We start from the raw sequence: 27,408 nt of genomic DNA, 5'->3' as shown, positions 1-27,408 counted from the left end.
CCGTTCCTGTACTAGCTCATCTTCTCCTTGCTGCTTTCCCTCTCCTTCCCCTTCCCATTCTTCCCAACCACTCCCTCCCTTTCCAGTGGTACTGGGTGAATTTAGAGCTTGTATATGCAGGCATGTGCTCTATCAATCACTGTATTATATCCTCAGCTCTTTTGTTTTCAGACAGTCTCACTAAAGTTGCCTTGGCTGGCCTTAAATTCTGATCATCTTACAAAGCAACTGAGATTACAGTCTTAAGCCACTAAGTCTGGATCTATTTTATTTATGTAACTTTAGGCTAAATTGTATTTTTATTAATTTATATCTTGCATGTTACTTGTTAGATCAATTCATTCAACTTTAAGTGCTATTTTTAAAGGACAGAGTAAGTGGTAAGGAAATTACCTTTTCTAAAGCAATATGGAGTTCTTTTTCATAGTCGGGTGGTAGTCTCAGAAGTAGAACTTGACAGGCATCTTTAATAAGTGGGATCACACTGAGAAATATTAACACGGCAATAAAAAGAGAACACAGGGGGTCAGCAATAAACCATCCAAACTGCTCTATAAGAATTGTGGACACAATCACGCCAATGCTGCCCAGTGTGTCTGCCAAAACATGGAGAAATACACCTACAAATAAAACATTAGGGGCATAAGACATTAAAGTTGATCTGATTTAACTCTTATGTATTCTAGCAGCATTGCTGGCTCCTATCAGTATCAGGCACCTGCTAGCAGCTGGCCCTTCAGAGTGACACAAACATGGTCACTGTCAAGACTGGAGAGTACAGACTATGTGACGATGCAGGCAACCGTGACACAGTGTGCTAATGTTTTTAGCTGATAGTTTTGTCGCTGATAGCGTCCTAAAAATCATGTTTGAAGCAAGTTTCTTTGTTTTGTTTTTCCTCCTTGTACACAGGACTGTGCAAGAATTCTACTGAGCCATGTACTGAGTCTTTGAGACAGTTTTTTCTTTTCTTACCTTTTTTTTAAAAAATATTTTTATTGATTGGCAGTCATGATGGCCACGCCTTTAACCCCAGCATTTAGGAGGCAAAGGCAAGGCAGATCTCTGAGAATTCCAGGCTAGCCAGAGTTACACAGTAAGATCCTATCTTTAAAATACATGTATGTATTCCAAAGTTAGCTTGTATTACACAGCAAGATCTTGTCTTTAAAAAGGTTATAAAAGGCTAAAAAGGTTTAAAAAACTGAGTAGTTTTAATAATTTTAGAAAGATCTTTTAGTAAATGATATAGTCAAGTTCGTAATATGAAAAAATTTTTTTCTTAAAGGTTATTACTTCCTACAAAAATTTTAAAGTAAAATTAAGTGTCTTTGAAAAAACATGTACTTATTGCTGTGTACATGTGATAATCTGAGAGAGGGTGACATGACTCAGTGCACGTGTCATGGTCAGAGCAATTTTGTGGAACTAATTTCTTCCTTCCACCACTGCACGAGTCCCAGTGACTACATCTTAGCCATCAGGCTCGTATCTCTGGTCAGCAGACCCTTTCTTCACCTGAGTCATTGGACCAGCTCCCAGTTCTGACATTACCCAAATTACTAACATTAAACAATTCATAATACAGCAAACATTCCCTGTTTTGTCAGTCATAAAAGCTTATTAATGTTCACTTAAGTATTTCCCTGGCAATCAAAATATTCTACTGTATACATAAAAAATGATACTTACAGCAATTGATTTAAACATGGGTATTTGCACAAGTGTATTTATTTCCTTTCTTGTTTTTATGGTGCTGATAATCAAAGGTTGCATGCATATGGTAGGCAACTGCTATCAAACCAGATTCATCTCTAGCTCCCTCACTTTCTAACGGCTATTGTGGAGTGAACACACCATCTGTCCTTACCTACTCTTTATGGTAGAATACATCATTGTTGCCTACAGGTACACTATTTCATAGACTGTGGATCTTCAGAATTCCTCATTAATGGGAACATTAAGCCCAATGATCAATGACTTCTCTTACCCCTCTGAGCTACTGTTCCATGCTGAGTTTATGAGTTTCATCATGTGTAAGAGGAATCTTGAGACAACCGTGTTTCTGTGATGAACTTTCACTGAGCAGTGTCCTCAGGGTTTGTCCACATTGTTGCATTTTAGAGTGCCTGCTTCCCTCCTCCTTCAGTGTTGGGATTCTTGGGCACTGACAAGATTTTAGCCATGGTAAATGTTCCAGAATGCTGGAACTGGGTACGGGGCTCAGTCGACAATTCTGAGTGTTTGTGAAAACACCAAGAAAACAAGAGTCTCATGATCTCAGTTTCTTCAGAACATGAACTTTTCTTGGAACTGTTCTCAGGCCTCTCTCAGGTGTAGCAGATAGGAGTGAGTTTACTCCAGATTACTCATTACTGCTTGCTGCTGTTATTCAACTAACTGTTTAAACTATCCTTTATATGCCTCTACAGAAAACTATGTTTTCCCATGTGCGGCTTGTCACTGTGATTGTATACAGCCTGAACTCATAAGAACTTTACTCACATTACCTTCCTTTTTAAAAAAATTTATTTTTATTTGATGTCATTGGTGATTTGTCTGAATGTCTGTTTATGTGAAGGTGTCAGAGCACTGGAGCTGACAGTTACAGATAGGTGTGAGCGCCATGTGGGTGCTGGGAATTGAGCCAAGGTCCTCCACAAGAGTAATAACCACAGGGCTCTTAGCCATCTCTCCAGCCTCCATGTGACCTTTCTTAACCCCCAAATTAGCTGATACTCAAAATAAAGTTGACCACTGCATGAGACTTTAGCATGCCTCATCTATTGGTTCCATTTTCCTAGGTCCCACGGCCTCTAGAGCACTGACACCACAGGGCCAATATTTAATAAAAACAAGTATGCGCCTCAACTCAGGAGCCAGCTGGTGGGTAGCACAGCACTTCCAAAGGACTCACCCCTCATGTTCGCATTCATGCCTCCACCCGTGAATCCGTGGCTGTGACCGTGGTCTGCATGTCCATGAGCATGGTGGGAATGGCCGTGGTCAGAGTGGCAGTTCCCTTGAGAAGCTCCATGGCCATGACTGTGGGCATGGCTAAAGGCACAGATACCAATAAGGTTAACTATCAGTCCTCCAATGGAAACTGGCTAGCAAAAAAGAGAAAAGAAAAGCTTTAAGTTTAAAGCTCAGGAAAAAAGTTATTTAGAAGTTATTACAGAGTAAACTTCACTAAATTCCTCAAGTAAATCTGTCATGTTAAAAATGTGAATTGTAAAGTATTTTGAAAGGATCATTCTAACTTTCAGATACCAGAAAAACCTGGTACAAGGATTTGAATTTAAGTGATATAGAATGGCAAATCCTGGCTGGGCACGGCAGTACATGCCTCTAATCCCAGCATTCAGGAAGCAGAGGCAGGTGGATCTCTGTGAATTCCAGGGCTACCCAGTGAGACCCTGCTCAAAACAGACAGACAGGCACACCATTGATCCAAATGTACAATTTAACCAAAACTCCAAATTATTTTCAGTGATTTGAGAATTAATTGTTCATTTTCCTACTACAGGTCAGTATTAGAAGGCTGGAGAAATGACTCAGCCATTAAAAGCACCGGCCACTCTTCCAGAGGACCTAGGTTTAATTCCCACGACATAAATGGTGGCTCACAACCATTTATAACTCCAGTTCCAGGGGACACCATGGCCTCTCAGGCATCCATGGGCAGTAGGCATTCTGTGTATGTATGTATGTAGGCACACATACATACATACATGTAAACAAAACATCCTACATAACTAAAAATCCAAGCACCAGCATCAAAGAGTTAATAATACACAACTCAGGGTCTTAAAAATACATCTTAGTGTGGAAGACTGACCAACTAAACAGCAACTGCAAGTCAGGGTTGCTAAAAGGAGAGACAGCAGGGATAAGATACAGCAGGGATACTGACGGAAGCACCTAGGAAACTGAGAGGATGGGAGAGAAGAGTGAACATGGGGGCAAGTGTCCCTACAGAAATCTCAGAGGAATCAGAAGGGCAGAGTGAAGGAAGGATGCGCCATCTGCAAGAAGTAACATCCATAAGGGCTGGGAAGGGGAAGAACTAAAAGTTGCTGTAATAGTTATACACTCGATTGTTGTTGTAATAGTTATATACTCGACTGGGGAAAACTGTACAGTTTTTATTTTTCTCTGATTTTATCTCTAACAATGTACAAATGCCCTCCCCAGTATTTAAAAATGTAATTTTGAAAAAAAATTATTAAGTCATAAAGAAACCTATATGTTTTATAACATAACCTTATATTTGTCTAAGATATTTAAGAAAGGAATAATTTTTAAGAGTCTGCAGTAACAATGTTAACATAGCAGTCTTTGTTTATTATTGGGGCGTAAGTTTTAAGACCTCAATATATGCCTGAAGCTATGGATGGTACACATTGCCCAATATGTGGTGTTTGCTTCTACATACACACACCTATGATAAAGTACAAGTCAGGCATAGGAGACTACCAACAGAGATGGAATAGACCTACTGTAACAATGCAATGCACTAAAACAGCTAGAGTCCCTCTGACCATCTCCAAAGTGCTGGGATTAAAGGTATGTACACAATCACTTAAAACCTCAAATTTATTTATTTAAGGAATTTTTCATTTAATAGACCATGATAAACTAGTTACCAAAACCACAGAAAATGAAACAGTGCATAAAGGAGACAGTGTACTAAGAATGAAGTCATGCCGATTTAAACAAACCTAAAACTATATTATATTAATAGTACAACAGCTAATTGTGGTAAGGAAAAGCATGTAAACAGTGGAAGCCTAAACAGGAGAAGACAGACTTACTGTCAGCATGTTTGTGTCAAGTTCCGGAGGATCGATCAATCTAGCCACTGATTCCATAAACACAAAAAAAGCTATCACTATCAGGAAAAGTCCATTAATAAATCCAGAGAGAATTTCTATTCGGCCATACCTAAAAACACATAGTATTTTTTAGAAAAGAAAGACTGACAAGTATTTTAAAAATATAAACATTACAAACTTATAATAAAAAGTGAGAAAGCAAGCCCAGCTTTTCATACAAAGTAACTAATAATGTAGTTATCAAAAAAATACTATTAGTAACAGTAATATGAAAAACAGTATTACAAATAGTATTAAAATATAAAATTTTATATATACAAAATCCCTCTTTGTGAATTTCTTACAAAAAGCCTTACCTAATTTTTTAGCAACTACATCTCTCTAAACCTCTAATGTGTACTATATCTCCCACGGTACACAGATTCTGTTATGTACCAAAATTATTTGTCTATTTGGTTCATTCACCTTTCAAAATATAAACAATTAGGTCTGGAGAGAGAGGCCAGAAGTTATGAAACTTGGTGTTTTGAGAATCCAAGTATCCAAGGATCTGACTGCCTCTTCTGGCCTCTGTGGGCATCAGGTATGCATATGGTACACACATGCAGCAAACACTCAACATACAAACAAAGCAAAACGAAAACAACACAGGATTTCCAAAGTGTAAACAGTCAGTAAGAGATGGGTTTAGTTAGAGTCTGTTTACTGAAACACCTTGCACACAGAAGTGATTATGACACTTGTTGAATTATTGACAGTAGTGGGAGGATATTTTCACACACACACACACACACACACACACACACACACACACACACACACACTTCCAATTTGGAGCACTTTTAACAAGGTATGCATAGCTATGGATATTTTGTGACCCCAAAGAAGCAAACATTTTAGGCGGTATTTTCTCTTTGCCTCTTAGCAGATATGTGAGGAAGAATAATCTTGAGCTGATTGCCATTCAGTATTAATCAAATGTGTAGCTCACATTCCCTATTGACTTCAAATGAAGTAAAGGTGAAGATCTGAAGTCACCTGTATTGGAAGTAACATAATCCCATTTCTGAAGATGGCATCTGCACTGTACTGGAGAACTAGTGCCGTTAGCGGACCTACCCATAGGAGAAAATCCGAGTGGCTTTCCATCGGCTCATCAGGGCAGCAAACAGTCCCATGACCAAAGCCGAGCAGTCAAAGAGCATGTGAAATCCATCTGAGATCAGGCCTAGACTATTGGTTAGCACGCCATAGAACAACTCCACAAAGGTAAAAAGCTAAAAAGAGGTTTAAGAAATTATGGAAGGAGTATGTTGAAAAATACATCACTGCAGAGAATTATTAGATTTTAATCATAAGAATTTAACCTTTAACTACCCAAACCTTCTTTGAAGATGTGCTTAAAGCTTTAATGCTGGAAAGTATATTTCATATAGATTATAAATAAGTAAGCTAATCAGACACATGCATTTTATAAACTAAAAAGGCAACTGTTTGATTTGTTTATCCGTAGGAATCAACTGACGAGGCTCTAAGATGCCAGCACCAGCGGTATGTACTGATATCCTATTAGGAGGCAAGTCCACCGCTCACAAGCTACTGCAGTGGTGATTTAAAACATCCTCTAAGCCAGCATTTCCAAAATACTGCAAAGATTGTTTGCCTCGTTTGAATAGGATCCTTGCTACTAGAGAAAAATGTAAACTTTAGCCGAAACTTGTGAAGTATTAAAATTACATATCCCATTAAGATTAAAAACACTGTGCTTTAAAAATATAGCACTAATATTTAAAAGTCTTACCAGATTTAAGCATAAGAAGTAAAAGATCTGCCTAGAGTCACTCTCCTCAAGAATCTGTTTTAGTGAGTCCTTAATAAATCTAGGGACCGACTGAGAGCTATGCTGAAAAGCATCACCCATGAAGTGATAGAGTGGTGTTCCTTCAGGAGAATATCCAATAAGGGTACCTTTCTGTCCTCTCTTAGAGGGAGATGATAGGATGTTGGCCGCTACAAGGAGAAAAAAGAGAGTATTATATATGTTTTGAACATTTAAGCCACCAACACGGTCACTGTCATCAAGTACTAAATTGCAAGCACAGAACAATTTCTAAATTTAAGTTGTAAACATCAGAAACCATAAAAGTAGATTAATAAAAATAAAAATGAGGACAAATGCTTACACAAAATGAAGAACACAGCGCTCACTACCACTCCTCCAGATAGGACATGCTCTGTGCTCTCCTGGTGTGCTGCTCTGTTCATAGCCCGGAGTTGGTCTGTTATTGGATGTGTCCAGAAATTTCCAAACAGGAGAGCACTAATAAAAATGGGAAAGGATCCATAGCGGGCGCATTTGGAAACATCCATTTTGACTGAACAAATGGAATCCATATAGAAATCCAGGATCATGACAAAAAAGATGACTGTGGTGAAAGGCATGACGAGAGAGAACCAAGACTCAACCTTACTCTGCAAGTGAAAAGCAAACACCACAACACAATCAGTATCCTACGGAGAGAAGTCACTTTATACATAAACAGAAATACTCAAGATTCACAAAATGCCAGCACGTAAAAGTCACAAAATATTGGTACATTTTCCCAGTGTTCTCCAGGGTATTAACAACAAAACCCCACTCTTGTTGAATTTTATATAGCGTAGTATATTTTGTATACTAAATAGCCAAAATCTCTGAGTTTAAGATTAACTGAGTTTTCGGCTGGGCGGTGGTGGCACATGCCTTTAATCCCAGCACTTGGGAGGCAGAGGCAGGTGGATTTCTGAGTTTGAGGCCAGCCTGGTCTACAGAGTGAGTTCCAGGACAGTCAGGACTACACAGAGAAACCCTGTCTCGAAAAAACAAAAACAAAAACAAAAAAACCAACAACAACAACAACAAAAAGATTAACTGAGTTTTCTTCACAAGTGCTTTGGGCCATAAGAATGTGAAGTATATGCAAATGTAATAGTATTTGACTTTCATTCTTATAAACAAAACTCCAATTTAAAAAAAAAAAAAAGACTAAAGAAGAAGCAAGGATAGTTTAAGCCATCGTCAGTCTTAGATTAAAAAAGTTGGAATTGGAGGCAGAGGCAGGTGGATTTCTGAGTTCGAAGCCAGCCTGGTCTGCAGAGTGAGTTCCAGGACATCTAGGACTACACAGAAAAACCCTGTCTCGAAAAAAACCAAAAAAAAAAAAAAAAAAAAAAAAAGTTGGAATTGAGCCAGGTGGTGGTGGGGACAATCGCCCTTAGTCCTAGCACTTGGGAGGCAGAGGTTGGGGCCATCCTGGTCTACAGAGCAAATTCCAGGACAGCCAAGGCCACACAGAGAAACCCTGTCTCGTAAAACCAGAAAAAAAAATGTTCTGAATTGAGATTCCTTTCTAATAGTAACTCTCGTTACTTGTTATCAACAGCTCTCACTCTTACCTCAGTTGTCACAGAAAGAACAATCACCCACGGGCACAGGAGAAACGCAGCAACAAGCTGGGATAAGGCCTGAAGGCGCTTAGCTCCACCAACATCTATAGAGAGCTTTCTGGAAGCTGTATGAAAACCAACTTTACAACATAAGGCCAGCACCAGCAGCAGCACTCCACCCTATGAGCGAAATGACAAAAGTCTCATTAAAAAACACACATACTACCATATTCAACTCCCTACAGACTTATGTCATTTACAAAGTTTTGAGACAATGCCTCACTATGCAAAAAAACTAGTTAGAACTAGAGCTAGCTTAGAACTTGCTCTGAAGACCAGGCTGACCTCAAACTCAGATCTGTCTGCCTTTCTCTGCCTCCCAATACCTGGGCAATATTGAGGACTGAACCTAGGACCCTGTAAATGCTAGGCAAGCACTCTACCAATGATCTACATCCCTTGTACCATATATATATATATATATATATATATATATATATATATATATATATATATATGAGAAATAACTTTTAACTTAAAATGTGTCTTTGTATGTTTGTGCACAAGTGTAAGTGACTGGAGGCCAGACGAGGCCAGAGACCTCCTGTAACTGGAGTCACAGATGGTTTTCAGTTTCCCGATACAGGTGCTGGGAACAGGTCCTCTGCAAGAACAGGAAGCACTCTTAACCACTGAGCCATATCTTTAGGCCCCAATGTTCAATTCTTAAATTTCTATTTGAAGAAATGGAACTATTTCCCCAACCTCCTCCCCATACCTCAATTATTTAGCTATGTAAATGGCAGGCAGCATTTGTATTTAGTAGCAACCTTAGTATTGTAACTTTACAGTGCCAGGGGTTTGTGCTGGTTCCTTGTCCAGGACAGGCAAACATTCCTACCACTGAGCTATAAACTTTGTACTTGGGAGGGCTGACAAACAATTATACTCTGGTAAATTTTCGTGTTTTAAAAGTGTTTGTGTATGATGTTTTGCCTACACGTATGCCTGAGCACCACCACCTGCATGGCTGGTGCACTGGACTCCCTGGGACTAGAGTTACAGATGGCTGTGAGCTGCCATGTGGGTGCCGGGGATCAAACAAGTCCTGTGGAGGAACAGCAAGAGCTCTCAATGGCTGAGTCATCACTCCAGCCTGGAGATAAGTTAGTTTAAGTATATTTTTTGGACAGTACTGAAGATGCAGCCCAGGCTGGTCTTGGATTGGAGATCCTGTCTCCTCAGTGCTAGGAGTAAAGGCATGTGTTAGGTATAAACGAAATTTAAGGATGATAAATCCCACCGTGATACACGGTAGAGATTGGAGGATCAAGTGTTCAGGATCATCTTTGGCTACATATCAAATTATATGAGGCCCTGTCCCCCCCTCTCCAAAGTTTATAGTTGCTGTATCCTTCCAATCATATCTGCAACACAAAGAACATACCTTGTGATCTGCCACACCTAAGAAGGCAATAGCTGTATAAAGCATGTGAGTTAGAGCACTATCATGATGTCCTTCCGCTGAAGAAAGTGGAGTAAAGGAAAATACTTTAAATCCTAACTCCCAAAGCTAAAGTTCCATGGAATTCTAGCTGCTTTATTTTGTTTTGAAGAGAAACTAGTCTGGGTATAGCAAATTCAACTATCCTTAGTAACATATTATTCTTGAAAACAAAACAAATAAATTCTAAAAATATAATTTATAAATTGGAATGGCTTATAGTTGTTTTCTTTTTCTTCCTTTTCCCCCTGTTGGCTTTTGAGCCAGAGCCTTAAAACACAGACTAAAAGACTTTTGAACTCCTGTCCCAGCCTCTCAAGTAATGGGCTTATAAGGATATACTACCACGCCTGGCTTCTGTTGTTGTTGTTGTTTTGTTTTTTTTGTTTTTGGAGACAGGGTTTCTCTGTGTAGCCCTGGCTGTCCTGGAACTCACTCTGTAGACCAAGCTGGCCTCGAACTCAGAAATCTGCCTGCCTCTGCCTCCCAAGTGCTGGGGATTAAAGGCGTGCGCCACCACCGCTCAGCCCATGCCTGGCTTCTGTGAGCACCATTGTCAAGCACTATGACAGTGCTTGAGGCAGTGAAGACATCTGGTTCTTAGCCTACAGAAGATGCATGTCCAGGCTCAGCATCTCCTTGGTCTACCCATGTCCCATGGAACCTCGGCTGCATCTCAGTCTTGGGCTTGCCTTCTTTACATAGCAGACCACACAGGCCCCAGCAAGGTGAGCAGCAAAGTGGAGGGTGTGTCAGAGTACATGGGTCAGAAGCAACCTGGAGCTCTTTCTGTCCTCACTGCAGTATAACAAAGTAAAGTGCTAGTAGCTTGCTAATACACTTCAGGCTACTAAGTATCAATATTCAGAGGAAACCTGGTACTTTGGGTACTGCAGAACAGATGTATGGCTGGGAAAACCAGGGAGCTCACAGAGTAGAGAACGAACACTTGCCTACAAAGTTGGGTTCATGGGGTAGCCTGAGCTGGCAAGAGAAATTTTGGGCAAGACTGTAAAAACTAGACAAAGGAATTTAAATGTATTGTTGTCTTCTACTATCAGGACATTCTAAAGTACAAGCACTGTAGAAAAATAGTGAGGATATTCTAAAATATTCAACTCAGAATGAATTTACTATTCATTTGAATAACGATTAAGTACGTCGACATGAATCTATGAAAGTATCACTTGTGTCTGTTAAGTTTCTTTCCACAGTTTCCCACACGGCCAGCTTCTGTTTCTCTCCTAGACTGTAGGTAACTCCAGTGTGGGGCAAAAGGATACGGTGTTCAGCCATTTTAGCCATGAGATCATCATTGTCAAAAAGCAATAAACAGATCACAGCGATAATGAAAAAAGCAGCCCCTCTTGTCTGAAAGAGAAGAAATAGACAACATTTGTTTTGTACTTTTAAAGGCTAATTCCTAGGCATGATAACCACACAAATGCTAGAGGAAAATGTTTTTCCCTTTTCCTTTGGAACAGGACTATACTATGTAGCCCAGGCTGGCCTCGTACTTACAATCTTGAGTGCTAGGAGTACAGGTATGTTACCACCAAGCAAGGCTTGAGAGCAACATTTAAAAAAATTATTTAATAAAAATGACAGCTAACATTATCGTGTTTACATAGGTTTATAGTATAATAGTTAAGCCACAGAAATACATTCTTCAGAGTATTTTAAGAGCAGACATATGTTAGCAATGTACTTCCTTCTAAATGTGAGTAGGCCTATTAATATCAACAAACCATTAGGGTTTATAGAGATAAGCTTCTTAGTTTTGGTTGGAAAGCCCTGGTAGCTAAGGAACAATAACTAGTAGAGCTGTATTGTATTTGGTAACATTGGCAAACAAAGAATAATCTAGCTGGTTTTCTCTAGGGAAAGAGGCCCCTGAAGCCATGCTGAGATAGTAAGTCATTCCTAAGACAGCCAACTGTGTATGTGTGTTGTAGATGTGTATGGGGGCTGTGTGCAAGCATGAGGAAGCCAGAGGAAGACATCTGTAATTTCTATTGCCTTCCACTTTTCTAAAGTTGCTTTTAAACTCTGTGTATATGTGTGGGTATTGTACATGTACATGTTCCTCAGAGACCAGGAGAGGGTGTCAGATCCCTAGGAGTTTGAGTTACATGCAGTTGTGAGCCACCCACAGGGGTTGCTGGATATCAAACTCCAGTCCTCTTATCTACCGAGCAATCTTCGTTCCTGCACCCTATGTTTTGAGATAGTGTCTCTCAGTGAACCAGAAGTTGGCTGTTTGCAGTGGGCAGGCTAACCAGCCTGCCCCAGGAGCTGCCTATCTTTATCACACAATGCTGAGGAATTAAGGCACATACATGGTTTTTACATGGGTGCTGGGACCTGAACTCAGGTCTTCCTGCTCTAACTCACTGGGCCGTATCTCCAGTGCCCTGATAAAGTTAAATTATGTTCTTAGCAGGGATAGGATTTGGTCAAAGAAAGTTATACAGAAAAGGCATAAGCCTAGATTATATAAATATTCCAGATTAGGTATAAAAACCTCATATATTCTTACTGTAATTTGATATTTGTAAATTTATAAGTATTTCCTATGTAATATTTATATTTACATGTAATATTTCATACATTTATATATAATATGCATACTTAGCAATGGAACTATAATACTTTGAGTAAATAAAAATTTCAAATGAAAACAGCATACTGGTCTATTCATTATATGGTTATCATTACACTCGATAAATTCCTTAGTGTGGTGGACATATGACAAAGGCAACATACATTACAAACCTATACAACTGACATTTTCCTTTCCCTTAACTCCCATTCCTCCCTTCTCTGCCGCCCTTTCTTTTTGGTTCTAAAAACAGTATCACTATGTAGTACAGGCCAGTCTCAAAGTCTCTTATTTGTATGTTAACTGGGTTCCCAAAATTGCAGGAGAGTCCACTTGTCAGACACTAAGAGTCTCTGCCCCCAGTTGGCTTCGATTGGTAAATAAAGTTGCCAGTGGCCAATGGCTGGGCAGGGAGAAAGAGGTGGGACTTTTGGATCCTCAGCAAGGGGGCCAGGAGGAAGGAGGATGGAGAACCGCCATGCTGGGAAAGAAGAGAGACCAGACCAGAGAAGTGTAGGGCAGAAGACAGAGACACTGCCAACAAGTAAGAGTCTGGGATCGTGGCTCAGGAGGGCTGCAGGCCTGGCTGGGTCTGGGACAGCCAGGATGGAATATAGTTTTAGTAAGAAATAATTCAGGAATATCGGAGGGGAGATTGTGCTAACAGCATGGAGGTTTGGAGTGGCCCAGCCATTGGGCTGTTTAAGGCATACTAAAGTATAGAAGGCTGCGTGTGCATGCGTGTGTGCGTGCGTGCGTGCGTGTCTGTCTGTCTGTCTGTCTTTCTATCGGGAACGCAGAACATCTTGGCGGGCGATGAGGAACGCTGCCAGGCTGATCTGAGCAGGATTAATTGTCCTACTGCAACAGTGTGGATGACAACTTTCAGGCCAATGGGCTATGCGCAGAAATACTTTAATGTGATGAAATGGGAATGCTGCAGTGCTAACTCTAACACGCAGACTGTAGGCACACAACTCATTAGACAGCAGACTTAATTACTCATGAACTGGGATGACTAGTCGGTAAAACGCTGGGTATGGCAGACTAAACCTAGCAAGCTCACAGGCTTTTTTTTTTCTTTTTCTTTTTTCTTTATTAACTTAAGAATAAGGCAGAGAGAGCTATGGGCTCCACGTGAAGGAGATCTTTTGCTGGTCATCTTTCCATCTTGGTTGTAGAGGTATTTATACAGTCATGTGTAACAGTGTTAATACCCGAATAAAGGATTACAGCATGGGTTATACTAATATCAACCTTTAAGTTTCCTTTGCAAAAAACTGAGTGGAAAATACATCTGTGTATTAATTTTACAACATCCTATAAATCTATAATTATGCAAAAATGAAATAAAAATAAAAAAATGTTTTTGTAAGAATGTTAAGCTAGCATTAATCTCATTATCATGAACGGTAAAAGATTCCACTTGCTAGGAATAGTGTTTAACGCCCGGCTTTCAATTGCTAAGTAGCAGTGAAGGGAAATCCTACCTTTGCTGGTCCGCCTCCAGAGCTAGTGAATAAAACACTGAGCAGAGAGATAACGACAATGTCACTGTGTTCAAACAGCAGCAAAGTCCTACAAAAATAAAAGACCACTCAGGAAATGTGTCTGACTTTCCCAGGAAGCATGAGTCCAGTTAGAGTAAGGGGAAAGAAAACCCGAGTTTCACAAAACCTGAAGAAAATATATATGAACAATTCCCTTGGAGAACATTTTGGTATTAGCTGCCTTAGAAAGAATGAGGCTATGAATACCTGAAAATAACAATCTGTCTTAGAATTATGTCATTTAAAAAATATATCATAGTTTGAAATTTTTTAAATCATCTTTTTGATAAAAATAAGAAAAGGTATTTACTGTGTCACAGTTTGTCAGGGAGGACAGAGGAAACTTTCAAGAATCAGTTTTCTCCTTCTACCTTGGATCTGGAAATCAACTTCAGGATGCTAGGCCTGCATAGCATGTGCATTTCCTCTTTGAGCCATCCTGCTGGCCTAGATTTCTGTGAGTGTATATATGTGATGCACATGCATGTGTATGGGTGCACACACAGGCTAGAGGCTGACACTGGGTATCTTTCCCCATTGCTCTCTATTACACCACCACCACCACCATCCTCATCACTACCACCATCCTCATCACTACCACCATCCTCATCACTACCACCATCCTCACTACCACCATCCTCATCATCACCATCATCACCACCATCATTATCATCACCACCACCATCATCACCATCATCACCACCACCATCATCACCATCACCACTACCATCATCATCATCATCACCATCACCACCATCACCACCACCATCATCACCACCACCATCATCATCACCACCACCACCACTACCATCATCATCATCATCATCACCATCACCACCACCATCACCTCCATCATCATCACCATCATCATCAAGACAAGGTTTCTTTCCATTTTTTTTTTTTTTTTTTTTTAATTTGAGACAGGGTTTCTCTGTGTAGCCTTGGTTGTCCTGGAACCGCCTCTGCCTCCTGAGTGCTGGGATTAAAGTCATGCATCACTACCACCCAGCCAACTACACTATGTTTAAACTGCTCTCCACAGTATTTTTTAAAACAGGGCCTCTCACTTAACCTAGACCTTCTTTTCAACTATATTGGCTGTTTCGTAAGTCCCAGGAACTGCCTGTCTTGACCTCTCCAGCGTGCAGTTACAGGCTGCCATGCTTGACTTAGGTCCCCATAGCTCTGTAGCAAGCATTTCCCTACTAAGCCAACTCCCCAACACTTTAGACTTCTTGTGGTGCACATACATGCAGCCAAAACACTCATATACATAACATAAATAAATATAACTAAAACAATAGTAAAGTATATTAAAATTTTTGCTTTTGAGAAGACCTTGGTATGTTGCCCAGGCTAGCCTCAAACTCCTAGGATAAAGTGATTTTCTTGTCTCAGCCTTCTAATTAGTTGAGCTACCAGCACACAGCCCACTCTACCTAGCTCTGAAGTAAATACTGTGAAAAAAATGAATTTTAAGGTAAGTGAATTACTTTTTTTTTTTTCTCTATACAGTGTCTCACTATTAGCCTTGCCTGTCCTGGAACTCTTTGTAGACCAGGTTGATCTCAACCCACAGAGATTCACATGCCTCTGCCTCTCAAGTGCTGGGGTTACAGATGTGGGCTACAGTGCCCAAGGAAGAAGAGAGGCTTCCTAGATCAGAAACTGAATTATTCCTCTTAAAATATATTTGTGTTGGGGCTGGAGAGATGTCTCAGTGGTTCAGTTAGCTCACTGCGCTCATACAGGACGTGGTTTGGTTCTAAGCCCCCAAATAAGAGTGCACGACAACCTGGAGCTGAAGCTTCAGTGTATCTGCCTCCCCGACGTCTTCAGGCTCTCCCAAATGCATGTAGCGCACTTACACACTCTCAGGTGCACACACTTACGCTACAGTAAAACAGACGAGGGCTAGAAAGGTGGTTCAGCAGTTACGGTCATTTGCTGTTCTTCAAAAGGACTCAAATTCCATTCCTAGCACCCATGTCAAGTAGTTCCAGAGAAACCCTCATCTGGCCTCTATGGGCACCCACACACACGTGGCACACATACATAAATAAAAGCAAAAAAAAAAAAATTAAAACATTCTTGTTTATATTTACTATATTTAATCAAGTCTATATTTAATGAAGTATTTTATGTAGAACTGTCTGGCTAGCCTGGCTTACACAGTAAATTCCAGGTTGGTCAGAGAGAGCTACATAGTGAGACGCTGTCAAAAGAAACAAAGATTGAGACCCTGACTCAAATAGGAGAGTGGCAAAGAGATGCAGTACAGTGTGAGCCCCTAGATTCAATCTCCAGGGCAGCCAAACACCGAAGACCCTAAAGCAACAGAAAGGAGTCTTACAGATCTAGATATTAACCCAATTCCAGCTCGCTGTTAAATGTGTCATTTCTCTTCTTTGCTCAGGTCTGTAATGAAAAACACTCAGGCTGGGCGGTGGTGGCGCATGCCTTTAATCCCAGCACTTGGGAGGCAGAGGCAGGCGGATTTCTGAGTTCGAGGCCAGCCTGGTCTACAGAGTGAGTTCCAGAACAGCCAGAGCTATACAGAGAAACCCTGTCTCGAAAAACAAAACAAAACAAAACAAAACAAAAACCCACCCATTGTAACTTTAATTTTATCATATTTGGAAGGTTGTAATTTAAGAAATTAATATATCAATATGGCAATACTAACCTAAAGTAAGACTGTCTACAAACCATCACTGTGCTCAGCTCTCAAGCACACACTTTAAAGCGTATCATGGGTTTAGTAAAAAATGGAGAAAGGCAGGGTAGGTGGGTGGTGGTAAGGGGCATGCAGATGACTAAATATTTCCCTTTCTATCTGTATCTTAAGACACAGGGATGGGGTTTTTATATGAACTAAAACATAATTTTATGAGTAAGAAAATGAAAATACAGTGACTGATAACAATACTCAATTATGATCAAGCTCAAACTGAAAAGATTCTACCAAAGTTGGGAAACTCAACTAACATGCACATTCTGCTAGGGTGTGGCTGCTACATACTGTGTCTGAAAAGCACCACAGAGCAAATAAGCCAAAGAAATCCCAGCACAGAAGGTACTTCCCTGGCCTCCAGTAGTGGGCCTCCCTGCCCCACTCCACTCCGCCCCGCCCCGCCCCGCCCCGCCCCTCTGTCAATCTTCACCACTGTAAGGGAGATTGTTTGCTTTTTTCATTCCAGCCCTTGCGTCTCCCTAACCTTCCTTCTCCCTAACCAAAGGCAAGGGCAAGGCACTTCTGCTTATACTTTGTTGCTAGCACTTTTTAGAGACCTGACAAAAGAATTCTTAAAAGTCAGGAGTGGTGGTGCACAGCTGTAATTCTAGCACTTGGGAGACATAGGCAGGCAGATCTGTAGCCTGGTCAACAGAGTGAGTTCTAGGACAGCCAAGGTTATAGAGAAACCCTGTCTCAAAAAAATTAAAAAAAAAATCTTATGGGAGTTGCACATTTTAATGTTTACTAAGTTATTTTTCAGCATTTCCTCCTTCAACTGGCTCCATACGCACGAGACATTTTCCACACGGACCTAAGAGAAACAAGGGAGAGCAGCCCATTTCACTTGCCACACCTTTAGTCTGATGAGTGCACTTGCAGGGCTAAGAGGAAAAACATGTCACCTGTTAAGATGGCTCATCTTTCTTGGTTTGTTTCACTTCCCATTTCAGACATTTTAACTTCTCTATCTGAAACTTATTGCATTAGACAATAAAATATCTGTGATATTAGCAAATATATTAATGGTATTCACCCAAGAACTACTCTATAGACTAAATCAGTTTTTCTATGTTGAAATGTATTCAATGCTATAGAAGTGACAGAACCAGTTGTGCAAGTAAATCTCTAATATAAAATATAGAACAAGGTCAGTGAGAGCCACTGATTTCCACATGTGCACATAACAAATACTAAAACACACAGAACAAATCAAGTCAGATGAAAAGATGTAAACAAATAGTGAATATACAAATTTTTATTTACCTTAGTGGTCCACAAAGAGTAAGGCCAAAAAACCATAAAAGTGATATGATACATCCAGCAACTGCATGTTTAAATATTTTGATCCACTATAAATAAAAACAACACAAAAAACTTCAGTCATATCCATTTGCTAGTAAATGTTTCAAGCTTAAATAAAACCTACGAGGGAGCGGCACGGTGGAGCATGCCGCTCATTCCTACACCAGGAGACAGAGGCAGGCAGGCCTCTGTGACTTCAGGCCAATCTGGTCTACACAGTGAGTTCCAGGTTGCTCAGGCCTAAGACATCAAGACACTGTCTTAAAAAGAAACCAAACAATGCTCAGAAGGAAACATGATAATTATGTAACCATTTTAAAGGTTAATAATCACATATTTTAACATTAAATAGAACCTGCCAGGACTGACTAACCACCTTCACTTCTGTTATGTAAGCGTTTACTTTGTTGTTTTCTTCGAGACGGTCTGACTGTACTTTTGTACACTCACAGACTCACCGCCCCACCAGTGAGTGCTGGTATTAAAGACATGCATCACCATGCCTGGCTGTTAGCTCTTAAGTCTTTTTCCAATGTAGTATAATTTTTCATTTCCTCACTAGATTTCTAGCAATAATTAATGATTTAGTGTTTTCAAAATCTTGTCCATGAGGACTTATTTTTTAAACGCCAGCTCTCACTGTGTAGCTCTTCCTGTCTCTGACTCCATGCATTTTGTGAGTACACGTGTACACCACTGTGTTTTCTATGACCAATTCTTATGCTATAATCATTTGAAAATAGAGAAAAATGACCTTTGATGGAGTTAAAAAGGTTAATTATGCTTTAAAGATGTTCTTGGCCTCTAAACCAGAAGTACTTAAATTGCACTCTGATGCTATGGTAGAGAACACTAATTGTGACATGAAGCAAACACGCGGTAGAATATAACTGCTTCCACTGACGTGTTTTATGTGAGTCTAGCGGAAAGAGGAACCTTTCTGGCATGAAGCCACCTATTGGGAATGACAAAGAAAACATATGTACTGCATACCCACGTGAGGTGTAACTAAAAACCCTTACATGTATAAATTAATTTATTCCGCACAGATATATGATATATAATATAGACAGAGAACAGTATTATTACCTCCACTGTATAAGTGAGTAAAATTGAGGCAAGAGAAATCAAATACATCCCTTTAAACTCTGCCACCCTTTTCTACACTTGAAAATACTCCATGACATTGAAATTTATAGTTCACTCGTGGAGCCTCAATTCTGAAAAGACAAGTCAAGAGTGAGTTACCTCTAGATTCGGGATGTAGCTAGGCTGGTAGGCTTGCCCACATGCATGGGCGCCTGCGTCAGCACTGTACATGGGGAATGGTAGTGTAAGCCTGCAATAGCAGCACTGGGCAAACAGGCCAGATGATCAGGAGTGAAAGGCCATCTGTGCTTAACAAGTTCAGTTCAAACTCAGAATGGGCTACAGCAGATCCTGTCTCAAACCAGAGCAAACCAAACCAGACCAAAGCAACCAACCAACACAATAACAAAACCTCAAAAAACCAAAATCCCAAAACAAAACAGGAAACGAAGTCTTCAAGTATTAAAAGCAGGCACTTTATTCTGGCCCACCAGAGGAAAGCTGTTAGGAGTAAATGATTCTGTTTGCATCTCACCTGATGTTTTGTAATAGTTTTCCCAGAAGAAAACGGTTTTTGAAACAAAACCATAAAAAATGCAGTCCTGTAAACATTGAAAGAGTAATATATTAACATTAATTATAAGGTGCAGTTTTAGCAAATACACCAGAACGAGAAACATGTTGACCTTTAGAACAGAGCTTTTCAAACCCATGGCCGCTTCCACCTGTTGTATTTTTATGCTATCGTGGTACACAGATATATAAAATATATATACAAATCAAGTATTTACTGCTAACAAATCAAATAAATTTATCTTTAGAAGATATCTTAAAGTCTTTGGTGTATATGATTTTACTATTTATTAAATATTTACTATTAAACATAAGAGCAAATTTGCATACTAATGAGATGATGTGTTTATATACATTAGATACGCTAATTTGATATAAAAATGTTGAAGAATGACACCAGGAAAATATTAAATCTTTGCTTACTGTAATTAAACCATTATGCTTCCGTAAGGGCAGAAAAGTTTTTATATCATACAAAAACACTAATTCAAAACACAAGAGTATTGCTGGTTGGTGGTGGCACATGCCTTTAATCCTAGCATCTCTGAGGGAGAGGCAGGTGGATCTCTGTGAGTCTGAGGCCAGCCTGGTCTGTTCCAGGGTGAGTTCCAGGACAGCCAGGGCTACAAAGAAAAACCCTGTCTCAAAACAAACAAACCAACAAACTCCAAATCAAAACAACCAAACACAAAAAAACCCCATGAAACCAAAATACAAAAGAGTAATTCAGAAGTATTCTTTGACACTGTGTGACTAGATGGTATAGACAGTGCATAGTGTTCATCTTGTGTGCAGAACCAAGACTATAGCCAAGTCGTGAACCCCAGATTCAATGTGCATTTGATTCTGAATTAATTTTTGGCTCACAAATTTTTCATGATCATCACATTTAAGAAACTTTGTTCTAGGCTGGGTATGGTGGTGTACACCCAGTACTTGGGAGCCAGAGGTAGGTGGGTCTCAGTGAGTTAGAGGCCAGCCTGTTCTATAGAGCAAGCTCCATGTCAGCCAAAGATACAGAGACTCTGCCTCAAGAAATAAAACAGCAACAACAAAAATAACTGTCTTTAGTGATGAGGCTTTCACGGCAAAAATCAGGACCTTCTGATAACTGTCTTCAGAATTAGTTCATAAACCACAAAAGCAATCCTGAGTATTCAGATGGAATCTCGTGATGCAGTCCATGCTGATCTGGAACTGTGGTTGTCTGGCCTCAGCCTGCTAAGTGGTGGGTTACTGATTAGCTTTCAATACTGTTAGTACCTTAAAACAGCAAACAAAAGAACTCATCTTCTCTTAAACTCAACAGTAATAAATCTTGAGCCAATATAACAGTAACATGCTTTCATCTTTTTACTGTCAGCTAAATAAAAATGCTTAACTTTTCTAATCAAGAATCTTTTTCCTAAATTGGCAAACTATGGCCTTAAGTGTCTTTGATAAGACTTTTATTAACACGAGGGGGTGTTTACTGTTAATCTCAAGTTTATAAATCTCTATGTAGGAAGAAAATTGTATACAAACTATATATAGAAGATGAGGACCCCTGACTCTTTTATGAGGGCACAGCATGATTTAAGTTGGAAACAGGAATGTCTGTACTAAGACAAGCTTAGGCAACTTTTTTTTTTTTTTTTAAACTGGATATTTTCTTTATTTACATTTCAAATGTTATCCCCTTTCCCGGTCCCCCCTCCACCAAACTCCCTATCCTATCCCCCCTCTCTCTGCTTCTATGAGGGTGTTCCCCCTCAGATAACATTTTTATGACTGCCTCATGACTGAGCTACATCAGAAGATAGTCTATAACTCCATAAGAAGTATAAAGTCAAAACTTCTTTTTAAAATTTTACTTTATTTTTAGTTATGTGTGTGTCTACGTATGTGGACCCGTGCCCACAGAGACCAGAAGAGTGTCAACTGTGAAGCTGGCATTATAGGCAGGTGTGAGCCACACAAATAGATATTGGGAACTGAAATTGGGGCCCCTGCAGTCAGTGCTCTTCACTGTTGAGCCATCTCTCCAGCCTGTCAAAATCACTTTTATAAAAATACAACATCTCCATTTTATTTTTACACTTGTTCTCAGGAGTGTAAGGGAACCCCTCATCTTCTGTGAGATTAAATGATACAAGACATTACAAAAAGCACAGACAGGAACCAAACTGTCTATTAAGCAAGGCATTAAAAGAGCTTTGCAAGAATTTTAGCAATACAAACTGAACTAAACGCCTGTTTGGCAAGTCATTAGAATTCAACCACCTTCTTTTACTTTATTTTTAAGACAGAGTCTTACTGTGTAACTGGGGCTGGCCTCCAATTCAGGATCCTCCTGACTAACGCTCCCAAGTGCTGGGAGTATGGACTACTGCACTCAGCTGAAACAGCCTTTTTCTGATGGCTCTCTATACTTCTACTCTTGTACAAGCTTCTATTTATAGAAAAAAAATCAGATAGTTATCAGAAGAAATAAACTTCAGAGAACATATAAGTAAGATTTCTTAAAAATAGTCAAAAGAGGATTTTCAGAGAAATAAAAACCATTAAGGCCCTCTCCATACTTACCCAAGTTTTAATATAAAAATAAATTGAACAATGTGAACAGCTTTTAGGAGATCATATGATTCAAAAAGTCCCACAGCCTTCAAACACTTGGTTAAACACAGTAATACAATGTATTTTGTTAATCTGAAAAATAAGAACAGGAACAATTTTTAATATAATTGAAATCACTAGGATCCCTGTAATCTTATTTTTCCCCCTTAATATCCAAGTATGGTAGATCATAATAAAAACTACAGAAGTGCACATGAACACATATAAAACAATAAAAAGTCCTCTCCAGACAACTCGTCATCCACATGTTAACCCCTGTTAACATTTTGGGTCACGTACTCCTGGCTTAGTTTCAATGTATATTAATGTCTAAGGTAGGCCTGGTGGTATGTGCCTGTAATCCCAGTTACTTGGGAAGCTGAGCAGAAAGATTTTTTTTCTTTTTTGACACAGGGTTTTACTACACAGTACAAGCTGGCCTTAAACTCAGAGATCTGCCTAGGAGCAGTGTGTTTAAGACTATACTTTGTACAGGCAACTCAATGAGACCCTATCTTGAGAGAGAGAGAGAGAGAGAGAGAGAGAGAGAGAAAGAGAGACAGACAGACAGACAGACAGACACACACACACACACACACACACACACACACACTGCCTAAACTGTGAGAGCTTCTAGGCTCAATTCCCAGCGCCCCCTAACCTCCACAGATAACATATATAGTCTAGCAGAGTTACTGGAGTCATTTGAAATCTGCTTTACTAATTAGTTATTTAAAACCAAGGAGAATTAAGAAAACAGAACCACATTCTGTGTGCAAAGAGACTAGATTACTACACCTAGGAGGCATCTGCCCATCTGCCCTGCTAAAACACTGCACAGAGGTTTAGAGCTCAAAGTCAAGTGACTAGGAACTGGACATACTTCAGGGGCAGCAGGAACCTGCAAAGTGGGGAAAGGGGCTTTGGCAACTCTTCCAGGAAACCAGGCCCCCAGACTCCTGCCTCCCCATAACCAGGCAGGCAACTACTCATTCCCAACCACTACGCAAACCAAGAGGCTTAACTTCTGGCTTCTGGATGAATATTCCATGCTTACTTAGTATGTGCCGGATGCTACAAAGGGCCAATGAGCCCCAGGGAGGTCTGGCAGGGCAGCTTCAGATATGCCTCACTTCTTTCTCCTGACAGTAAAAGGAGTGCCTTACCCCTGCCTTAAAGGGAAACCTTTGATTCCCATCCCCTCTCTGAGACACAATCTTACCAGTCTCAGCCTCACGACCCTCTTACCTAACTTACCTAAAATTTACATTTTTATTTATATTTTTAGCCAAACCCAAAATACATTAAAAATAATTAAAACATTTTTTTAGCTAAAGATGCTGTATCCATTTTATTAAGTCTGAAAATGAAAGCTAATATAGAATAAACAATAGCAGGGAAGAATCTTAAGGAATTTGTCTGGGGGGGGACACACTGTGGGCAATCTGGTTTCTTTTATGTGAGAGAATCCCTATCTGTTTAAGCCTCTCCAGTTTCATGATTCTATGTAATAATCAAAACACATGCAAAGGCCCTGCCCTCAAAGAGCTCCAGGTCTTCAGGAAAGAATAGGCAAACAGACAGACTACACTTCCCAAGTAAATTGACAAATGCTTCTAAAAGATGTGGTAGCCACTAACTATAAAGAAGTGAAAGGGTATTTCCACAGAGTTAAGATATGTGTGTACTGAATATGAATCAAGAACTAAGCAAGAAAAGGGAAGGGAAGACTGTCGGAGCACAGAGGAGCGCATGTTAAATATGAGCACTGGGCAGGAGCCCTGCATTTAGTTCAGTGCAATCTAGTCAGTTTAGTTTAGTTTACTTTTGCAGCAGATTGCTTATGACTAAGATCAAGGAAAAGCCAAACTGTGCTTAACACACTTGTATTACAAAGATTATAGATTTCTATATAAAGCATTAAGAATAAAAAAAACTGGGTCTTGAATGAGAGATATGAACCAATTCATGTAAAATACTCATTGATAATATATTAGTATTAGTAAACCAACTTTATTTTCACACAGACATATGTGCATAGAACCCCACAGGTCATAATGTTAATTTCTGAGTAGCTGATTATTGGAAAAGTTTTAAATAAAATCACTTCTAGCTTTCTCCTCACAGGTAAACAATTTACAAACCTTTTCCTATGTGTGTCAACAAATATTTTCTCCACATTTGCAATCATGCATATAATGTGACATTGCGATTTTTCATACAATATACACTCAAGAGCTTTCTGCTATAATTATCAAATTAGAAAAATTACTTCAACATTTTAAACATAGTATTCTTTGATTTAAAAAATTTCCTTTATTACAGATATTATTATTATTAATACTATTATTGTCTGTGTATACATGCGCGCATGAGAGCATATAAAGACAGAGAATTGTTGAGAGTTGATTCCTACCACATGGGTCCAGGGAGTCAAATTCAGGTCATCAGTTTTGGCAACAAGAACCTATACCTGTTGAACCATCTCAATAGTTCCTGTTCTTTTTTTTAAGACAGGGCTTCCTTTTGTAGCCCTGGCCTGGAGCTCAGAGATCCGCCTGCCTCTGCCTCCCAAACGCTGGGATTAAATGTGTGCCCCACAACATCCTGAAGCTTCTGCATTCTTTGACTTTTAAAGTTCTAGTTAATCCATCTTCCTGCTGGACACCCTGGACACACTAGTTAAGACCAAGTACCATATACAGAAACACTGTGGTTCCTGTTAAGGCGGGAAACTATTGGTAGGTGAAGACAGGGATGGAAGAAGAGACAGGTTCTTATACAGGCCACTTAGCCTCAGGGCAGAGCAGGGGCATTCAACCCAGTCTCCCAACTTAGAAACCACTATTTGCTATTAACTGATCAAATAAAAAATATAACTAGTCTTCTATGTGGTTAGACATTTCTTCAGTTCTCCATACTTGCAACTATTAAATTTTGGGTATAAGCTTATAGCTCCTTCTTGAGATGTGTCCATTGCTGGCACTCACAGTCTCTAGACATCAAGAGAGAAGCGGGGCATAGAGGAATACGAGGGAGAATATGCCCACACAATGTATACATATAAACATTTTAGAAGTGGCTCAGTGGGTAAGAGCACTTGCTGTGTAAGTGTGAGCATGGACCCCTGGCATTCGCATAAAGCCAGGACAGCAGTCACTGCACTGCAGAAACAGCAGGATGGATGGGGCTGCTAGGCTACCTCCAGGCTCGGTGAGAAACCCTGGCTCAGGGAATAAGGCATCGATAGATAGAGCAGGCCACACCAGCACATAATTCACACATATATACAAACAAGGCCGTTGACCAGGCACAGTGTCTACCAAAATCTGAATTCTGTAATAATCTACAATAGAAGGGCAACTCTGCTAAGCAAATAATGGAGGTAACCTGGCAAAGGGCACTTACCATATTTGTCTAAGACAGTAGGCTCTTAAGTAAAACCACTTTTAAACTACTCACACTGTCTCAACTCACACACACACACACACAAAACCCTTGAACTATTTGATAGAGATGTGTGTTACCCCTCTCCCCCAAAAACTCATACCACACAGGGATTCGTAGCGTGAAAATTCTTTTTTACCTTCCCTCCAGCCTAAATGTACACGATGTCACATTTTAATCCTAAATACTTGTATTTCCTAAAAATATGGCAACTCTGCTATGAAATCAGGAGTTAACAGGAAATTTAACAATGATCTGATACTTTAATCTGTCTCCATGTTCCAATTTTGTGAACTGACTTGGTCTTGTCCCTTCTAGGACTTCCCTCTATTACCAATCCATAGCAGTAGCCCCTTCTACATCTAGCTGTTATGGGTCACTTGGTTAACACGTGACATGCTATAAATGAATTGCTGAAAATAGAAAACCAAATGCATTCTGCAAATCCCGCAGTCGGTTTAAATTTTATTCAGCATATGTGTCTTTTCACAGGCAGAAGTTAGCTGGTAATGCTGTAACCAAGGTCTAAAAACATCATCAAGAACAATCACGAAACTCAGACTACATACTGATAACCAGTTTGAACAAAATTGTTGGGCTTTAACACTACCTCAGAACTTACGACAGGACAGGAAGGACACAACTGGCTAGTGCCAGTGTACACTACTCTCCGTTTGCCTCTAGGCTGGAGGGAAGGTAAAAAAGAATTTTCACGCTACGAATCCCTGTGCGGTATGAGTTTTTGGGGGAGAGGGGCAACACACATCTCTATTAAAATAGGCCCCATCCCTCCCCCACAAAACCACCGCAACAACTCCTCGATTACAGGGTTGCATGTTTGCTGTGCTGTACACGCAAGTTCATCGGCTTGTACTTTGGTTTCTTTGCCTCAGACAGTGACACCTTCCGCATATCCTCTCGGCGAGCCGTGGGACAAGCTAAGACGCCCTGCGTTACCTAAGTGCCAGGGAGGAACATCCAGATCCTCTCTCTAGGGACTGGAAACTGGCAGGCGGTGCGTCCCGAGCCCAGACTCCCGCCCGCTCGCCGATCTCAAGCCACGGAGGTAGCCGGCGGGGTCCGAGCAAGGCAGGGAAGCACCGCCGCCGGCCGTGGAATCCCTCCTTACCGGGCGCTGGGCACGTCCACCGGCCCGAGACCGCCGCCGGGCCCGGGCCGCGCGTCCCCGCCGTACTTCTCCTCCATGCCGGCTCAAGAGCCGCTGCCCGCGCCGCGGGCTCTCCTCATGTCTCGCTGCCGCTGCGGAAGCGCGGGCGCAGGCGCGTCACTCCCCCATGTCAGCGGCGTCCTCGCAGGCTCAGCAGTCCCAGCCGCTAGCCGGGGCTCGGCAGGCAGGAACACACACGTTGGGCGGGACTAGGCCGCGGGCTGTTCCGGCAGCGCCGTTCCCGGGAGGCTGTACGGGCAGGGACGTTACCCGGCCACGTCATCCGCCCCGGCAGCCCTCACTCCCGGGGGAGTGACCAATCCTGCGCCTGCGCGCAGCTGGACACGTGTCTTCTCTCCGCTCAGGCTCCTCCCACCGCAGAGAAGGCTCCAATCGACCCGCCCCCTACTCGAGTCTCCTAGAGAAGTCCCTTACCGGTTCCTGCAGCGCCACCTAAGGTCCATCTCGGCTACAGCATGTTTTCCTCGTGCTTGGAATGGATGGTGCCCCAAAAGTGCACTTTGTGTTAACAAATAGAGCTTAGCCCTTTGCGTCAGGGTTCTTTTTCAAACGGCCT

At 40.7% G+C, this 27,408-nt stretch overlaps 1 protein-coding gene across 1 annotated transcript in view; it reads right to left on the bottom strand.

Moving 5' to 3' along the window:
* Slc30a5 (solute carrier family 30 member 5) overlaps nt 1-27,149 on the bottom strand; it is a 31,140-nt gene extending 3,991 nt beyond the window's left edge. Inside the window, exons 1-14 of the mRNA XM_034523504.2 lie at nt 26,793-27,149; nt 22,187-22,309; nt 19,584-19,650; nt 17,921-18,006; nt 13,861-13,948; nt 11,052-11,139; nt 9,712-9,788; nt 8,274-8,444; nt 7,022-7,310; nt 6,640-6,848; nt 5,958-6,115; nt 4,818-4,947; nt 2,918-3,110; nt 394-620 (exon numbers count right to left, since the gene is read on the bottom strand). Of these exons, the coding sequence (XP_034379395.1) occupies nt 394-620; nt 2,918-3,110; nt 4,818-4,947; nt 5,958-6,115; nt 6,640-6,848; nt 7,022-7,310; nt 8,274-8,444; nt 9,712-9,788; nt 11,052-11,139; nt 13,861-13,948; nt 17,921-18,006; nt 19,584-19,650; nt 22,187-22,309; nt 26,793-26,869 (1,983 nt within the window). The 5' untranslated portion in view covers nt 26,870-27,149. The remainder of the gene's footprint in view (nt 1-393; nt 621-2,917; nt 3,111-4,817; nt 4,948-5,957; nt 6,116-6,639; nt 6,849-7,021; nt 7,311-8,273; nt 8,445-9,711; nt 9,789-11,051; nt 11,140-13,860; nt 13,949-17,920; nt 18,007-19,583; nt 19,651-22,186; nt 22,310-26,792) is intronic.
* Nucleotides 27,150-27,408: the final 259 nt, after the last annotated feature.

Source organism: Arvicanthis niloticus, chromosome 19 (assembly GCF_011762505.2).
Source record: "Arvicanthis niloticus isolate mArvNil1 chromosome 19, mArvNil1.pat.X, whole genome shotgun sequence".
In the NCBI taxonomy this organism is placed as follows: Eukaryota; Metazoa; Chordata; class Mammalia; order Rodentia; family Muridae; genus Arvicanthis; species Arvicanthis niloticus.
The sequence above is the reverse complement of the archived record's forward strand: the minus strand, read 5'-3'. Positions and strand labels throughout refer to the sequence as shown.